Raw genomic sequence first — 6,861 nt, 5'->3', positions numbered from 1 at the left:
GTTTGTGTCGCATGACATCAGTGGAATTAAGTGGCTAAATGTGTCCAAATGCAACAAACTCAGAAAGCGTGCTTATTTTCTGTGAAACTGACCGCAAACACTCATTTAGAAGAAGAAAACACACCCTGGAAAGTGTAATTACACTTATGATTATTTTTGTGCTTCCATAAAATTAAGTAGGAAACACGTATTGCTCGTTACAAGTATACACGACAAAGTGATAAATAGCAACTGCGAGAGTTTTCAAGGCGATGGCAGCACAATCTTATAATGTATTCATGTATTTTTTATTATTATCATTGTAATTTTAATTGCACTTACAAATCAACAACTTGGCACTGCACTCTGCATATCGAGTTTCCACTTCTATTCCTTTGAATAACGGAAAAGAAGATTTTCTGGCTGGGAGGGAATTTGGCTACTGTTCACATACTGTATGAAAATCGAAGAAAAAGAAAAAAAAAGTATAAAATATTTTGATATCGTTACATTTCAGATGCAATATCACTTTCTTAATAAATTATCGTTAAAAACCGTCCGCTAAGAAAAGCAAAATGTAGTGTTATGCAGCTATCGCACGTACTTCCATCGTCTGTGATGACCTGGAAAGCCAGCAAGAACAACTGTGTAACAATTCGATGATGTCATGTCCTCATCAGATAGTCCTCTTGATATCATCGTCCCTGAGTTCACGGCCATCCAAAGGAGACTGAAAGGTTCTGAGAAAATAAAAGATAAAGGCTTAGGAATGTTTTCAGATGGCCCCGTGTTTGTGGAACGAGAATAGCTGAGGTCTTACCGTCAGCTGAAGGAAGGAAGAAGCCGCCGTGTTGAGGCCGTCTAGCTTTTCTTCTCTGCAGGAAAAGGCAGTAAGGAGAGACGGCTGCCATGTTTCACGTACACGTTGCCGTCCTCCAGTTTCACTTCGTACACTTGTTGCTGGAACAATCAAAGACAAGGAAATACACACATCTGGGAGCTAACTCTGACAGCACCATAATGTGTCAAAGTAAGAGCATTTGTTAGTTTACATTTAAAAAGGTATAAATCCTCCCTGCGAAACAGACCGAAAGAACATTTTGCTATATTTCATCACACGGGAGAGAGACGGCAGATTCTGACAAAAAAAAAATGATGAATGGAAAAGACGAGGAGATGTTTATAGAAAGAGAAGCTCTTGTTTGGATTATTCATTGATTCATCCAAACAGCAGATGAGGGGAGAATATAACAGTTCTGACCAAACAAAATGAGAAGAACGTAACCTTTACTTTGACTGATTTCAATCAGAGGAACTTTGAATGTCTAATAAATAAAAGTGGATGTTTTGACTAAGTCACAGTGTAAGAGTTCACATCGTGTCCAGCTGTAGTCGGTAAGTGAAAACTGCTTTTATTTGAAGTTAAAGGGATAATTTATTAAGTTATTGGAAGTATGGTTGTATGAGGTTCTATCATAGAGTCATCTGTGCTATGATGTACAATTGTTGATTTTCTCTATGGAGATTGGTGCAGGAGAAAGAGCAAACTATTCTTAAGTTAAAAGTTAAATCCCAGGTGTAAAAGGGTTTTTCACCTTTAGGATTGTGTTATATCCGCAGTCACTCCTGACTCTACAGCGCACACAGATTTTTTTGGGCTAAGACCTGCATGTGACGTATCGTGTAAAGTAAGAATTTTGTTGTGATTTTTGCGGCATGAACCCCGACGCCAGAAGTTCCGTATTGGCCATGCAGGTCCATGCAGACCTGCATTCAGGCTTCGACAAGGTCGATGTAACCATCGGAATAATATTGGAGACAGGATTTGAAGGTTGAAATCAAACATTTTGTTTTGTTTTTACCCAGGCCAGACAATTTGTTACATGTGAACCAGCCGGCAGCTATGCTTTCATGGAGAGGGTTACAGCCTGATTTATGCAGAATATGCTGAAACTGAATATAAACACACTTAAAAAACTGTACTGTCCCATTAACCCTAGAACACCATTGCTGAGCAAATACATGTATGTGATTTTCATGAAAACCAAGTTTTCATCTTCATTATTATTTTTTTTTAAATGTTTTGTTCCCAAATTCCTAATTTTCCAGTAATTTTGGAGCATTTTTATATGGTCCCCTCATGATGCTTTTCTTTCATTTTGTTAGACATGACACAATTTACAATAAAAGAACACTACTCAAATGTGTCATGTATTGTCATGTTTTGATATATTTTGACGACAAGTACTTTTTATCGGGTGCATTTATTATCTCGGGTAAAAATCACCCGGCGTTAGTGATGGTGTTTTGAATTTGAGCAATAGTGTTCTAGGGTTAAAATGATAATATATGGGTTTAAATCAATGTTTTTCACTACCAGGTTAGAATATGTATTACACACACAAACAAATAATAGGTGATATAGATATTCTGGAGGACAACTAAGGACACATTTCATCACTGACCTGTAATGAGCTTCCTGATTCCCCTGTCCTGAGGTCAAAGTCATAGTCATGCCATGGACAGAAGATCTTCAGGACTCCATCAGCGTCCTCAATGTCCCCCTCACACAGAGGACCGCCTGAGGGAGACAGGAAACCACAGTGTCTTTTCAAAATAAATCGTGTTCAACTTGCTTCACATCATATGCATATATATATATATATATATATATATATATATATATATATAATGAATTATATATATATATATATATATATATATATATATATATATATATATAATAATTCATAATAAGAACGGACACGCTGAACGTAAATAACGGACAGTTAGAATTAGCGTGTATTTATATGGGGATGTAGTAGCTTTACCGGAGTGTGCACAGCGGGCATCCATGGCGAAGAACTCGCCTTTGACGTAGAAGAGACAGACGTCAGAGTTGTAGCCGAGAGAGGAGTACATCAGCCGGCAGCGCTTGCTGGCGAGCTCCGAGGCCGCGCCTATGAGTCTCCACGAAACGCCTTCCGTGTCCCCCTCTCCATTCCTGGAGCCGGACGAAGAAGAAGAAGAAGCAGAAGAAGCAGCCATGAGTAACGGCGGCGAAACGACGACCCCGTTTCTAATTCACGCTACTACGAGGCTCCCTTCTCCGCCCACGCTAAATACATTTGGCTTCTCGCTCTGTGCGAATGCTCCATATTAGCCTCCGCTAACACTGTTATCACTGTATACCATGCTAACCATGCTAATATGTGCTACAGCCACACACACACACACATATACACACACGCTGCTGCTGCTCTGCCTGTAAACAAGTGTAACCACCATGTCCAATAGCAATATATCAACAATAGTCAACTTAATATTAAACAGATCAGAGGAAGAGTGAAAACATGTCACTAATGAGGCGGTTGAACTTAAAAACTACTATTTAAACGTGCTGTAAACACAACATGAGAATATTGTTTGCACACAGAACGTCAACTTCTTTAACCCCCAGATGACTTCAAGTCAAACTTTAGTGGAAGTTGCATGTTGTAGCTGAATATGCATCACGTTCACCCTTCCCTTACAAGTGTGTAGCACACACAGTACCTAGCCTAAATTTAGCATCAATAGTTTGTCCATTGTGGGCCTCCATAGTGCTGATCTGGCTCCTGATAAAGATATAAAAATCTCACTCTGGGGTTGTGAAAAACAACAATTCATACAACCAGGCAGATGATTTTACACTTAAAAATGAAATGTATAATCTGAAAAATAAATGAATATATAAAGAAGAAAATGACAGACATGTTAACATTACATAATATGCATTACATATCTCAGCTGTGTGATCTGGGAGAAAAGTTGACTGACACACTTCTTGTTTTTATTGTCTATTTGTATTATGATTTTAGATTCAGGCTATTTTTTGGAAAAACAGTTTTAGACGTCTTCTACTTGACTATGTCTGATGAATGCAGACTGTTTCTTTATCGTTTACTGTGTATATAGCTTTTTTGATTACACCCATTTTTGTAAAACGCCTTCCAACACAACCGGTGTCTTAACTTTCAAAAAATAAACATTAAATCCATCCATCCATCCATTAAATCAACCAATCAAACTATATGTAATGTATAAACAGACAGTGTGAATGAACAGGCACTTTACATTATTATTTAGTTGTGTTTCATTCATTCATTCATTGTGTTACATTAACCTGATGAGGCTTTACAGAGGGAAATGAACCCATGGCTATAATCTGGATCATTTAAGTTTGAATGTTCATGATACTTTCCCAAATAAATAAATAAATAAACTGTTGTAGATGTGAATGTAATCTTTGACCCTGGCGATTATTTAGCAGCATGTTTACTACCGACATAAAAACAAAATCATAGTAAGGGTTTCATTGTTATTTGCACATAAAATACAAACAAACCCAAAGCTCACTGAGCTGCGGTTTGTGAGCTGAGACCCACAAGTTAAACTTGAGCAAAAAGCCTATACTGTGGGGACTGCATCCCATCATAAATGCATGTTTTATTATGAATGGACCCAGACAGACCCTTCCTGTTGTTCGATTGGGGTCAGTAAATGACATTAACTCACGGTTTTATGTTCAGACATTTCAGTTTTACAAATCTGGGCTATCACAGGGGCCGACTGAGCTCAATGAGAACACGTCAACAACTTACAGAGCGCTTGGACTTGTCCCCAAATTATGTGGTAAATAATGGAAGATTAGTTTTTCATGTACTGTGAAAACAGTTGAAAAACGGGTTCTCATTTATCAGTTATAAAGCCTGTTATTGTTCTCTCATGGCTGCCTCTGTCCGGCTCTGTGCTCCAGACAGGTATTTGGCTGAAATTGTCAGAGTTGGAGTTTTTTTCCACAGTGCAGTTTCTTAGCATCACTACAAACTATTTGTGAACTCCATGTCTCCTCCTGTGTTTTAGATGTCGACCTTGTGAGCCGAGCATGTGCTTTTCTGTCTGTCACTGCAAACAAATTTCCATTTTCGGTCAGCAGATAATGTTATTATAGTGAAGCTGATAGCAGAAATAAAACCAGAAGTTAGAAATACATATCATGAAACTGGATCTTCTCCCGTCCACCTTCACTTTAACCTCAATGAGATCCTTCATATTGGTTTTTGCAGTTTTACGTTGAGTCTGTGCATCATCAAATGAGATTTATGACGCAGATTAATCACTGGAGTGTGAAGCTATAACCTCTCAAGAAATACTGAAGCTGAGCCGTGTGTGCCATCCTACACATTATGTCCAACTGGCAAATTGCAAAAAAAACAAGGATGCATTTAAATGAAGATCTGCATTTCTTCAGTTTTAATTCACTTTGTCTGCATGGCTTTATTGTGCCAGTAATGATGCTGCTGGCAGTTGAGCTTGTAAGTAAGTGAGTGAGTTACTGTCTAGACTGGAGTGATGAATAACAGGGGCCATTTGTTCTGACTCCTCACTTTGAGAAACTGACTCATGTAAAGGCTGCAGCTCTGAGAGCAGTAATGTTGTGAAAATGTGTCATGGGCAGGGAGAAAGAAAGAAAGAAAAAAATGCTACTGTGTCTTGTCAGAAGTTGGATCCCAGCACAAGTGAATGTGAAGTCACTGAAATATAGGGGAAGCCAGTGTAAAGAAACTGGAGCCGCTAGACCGAACGCTCAAATGTACTGTGTGCTAAGTTACTGTCATTATAACTCATTCTGTACACATTACATCTGAATGACTATGTCATGAAAACAATGCAGTCAAATGAGCTAAAGGAGGCAATAGTTGAGTGCATGAATAATACAATATATGTATATATAAAACTTTTGATTGATCCTTCCTATAATATTCTTATATTCTTCCCAGATACTTTGTTTTAGCTGGAGGCTGTAATTTTCTAAATTAAAATGTACTGTGCTTGTGGTGAGTCTAGGATATATCACATTTTCACTTTCTTAAAGGTGCATTATGTAATAAATCTAAAGCAACTGACCATAAAATCCTCCTAATATGTCACAGAGACTCAGTAATAATATTCATATAACATACTGAATTCACCACCAACAACAGTACAGACAAAATATTCACATTAAATTATTTTTATTTTTTTGCAGACTGCAAATCATGTTTATGTTTTGAAATCATGTTTTGGCATGTGGCGCCACCTACCGCCGTCTACCAATCATTGCAGTCAGTAGAGTCTCAACTGCCGAGCAACCACAGGTTGCCAGTTACGTCTGAGCTACAATGGCGGAGAAAACGAGTCCTAAAATACCTTGGTATTTTGAATTTGAGTGCAGTAACCGTTTTTTGACCACATTCTTACATATGGCGCCTTTAAATAATTGATTACAGATATTTAAAATTTCCATAATCTTATTTTGTTGGAGCTGCATCCATGGATTATTGGGTATGAAGGCTGATGAAGCAGGTCCACAAAAGAGCGTCGCAAATACAACATCTAAATTTCCCCACCTCAGTTTTAAGCATCTCTTTGTCACACATTCACTCAACCCTTTTAATTTCTAGGTGTGATTGTGTAGAGCCTAATTAATATTTCAGGATGTGGTATCTAAGATGGGCTGCTCAAGACAAATAAGTTAGTAACACTCAATCATAAATGTATTTAAAGTCTGAGTCGTCTTTAATTGGACAGCTCTGTGGTTGTTTTATTTTTTAAATGTGCTCTATAAATAAATGTGAGTTGAGAACTGAGTTGAGTTTACCAGACGACAGCTCATTAACATCGAAAGTTTAAGCATTTGTGATTTTCAGTTGGCGTTTAACCATCTGTAGCTTTGGCTTTTTCTGTTGATATAGCAATGAAACCCCAAATAATCAGCAGTGAAAACACAGCTCATCATACAGCTGATTGGAAAATCACCAACATGTGTTTATTTTCAACAGTGCTGCCAAGTAATATTAA

General features: G+C 37.8%; 1 protein-coding gene across 1 annotated transcript; it reads right to left on the bottom strand.

Moving 5' to 3' along the window:
* Nucleotides 1–654: 654 nt before the first annotated feature.
* LOC310925529 (Rieske domain-containing protein) lies at nucleotides 655–3,147 on the bottom strand. Its single transcript, XM_083887501.1, has 4 exons — nucleotides 2,811–3,147; nucleotides 2,445–2,560; nucleotides 800–939; nucleotides 655–719 (listed from the first exon to the last, which is right to left on the bottom strand). Exons 1-3 carry the CDS (start codon nucleotides 3,025–3,027, stop codon nucleotides 841–843), a joined length of 432 nt encoding a protein of 143 aa, XP_083743627.1. The 5' UTR covers nucleotides 3,028–3,147; the 3' UTR covers nucleotides 655–719; nucleotides 800–840.
* Nucleotides 3,148–6,861: the final 3,714 nt, after the last annotated feature.

The sequence above is a fragment of the Microchirus variegatus genome (assembly GCF_963457635.1).
Source record: "Microchirus variegatus genome assembly, chromosome: 4".
Taxonomy (NCBI): Eukaryota; Metazoa; Chordata; class Actinopteri; order Pleuronectiformes; family Soleidae; genus Microchirus; species Microchirus variegatus.
This window is presented reverse-complemented; position numbering and strand designations above follow the sequence as displayed.

Bases quoted from the DNA above. Each gene is read 5' to 3' on its own strand.
- LOC310925529 (XM_083887501.1), bottom strand. From the start codon at position 3,027: ATGGCTGCTTCTTCTGCTTCTTCTTCTTCTTCGTCCGGCTCCAGGAAT. The intron at 2,561-2,810 runs GTAAAGCTACTA...TGTCTCCCTCAG, and splicing joins TGCCCGCTGTGCACACTCCG to GCGGTCCTCTGTGTGAGGGG. The intron at 940-2,444 runs GTCAGTGATGAA...TGATTGTTCCAG, and splicing joins AATCAGGAAGCTCATTACAG to CAACAAGTGTACGAAGTGAA.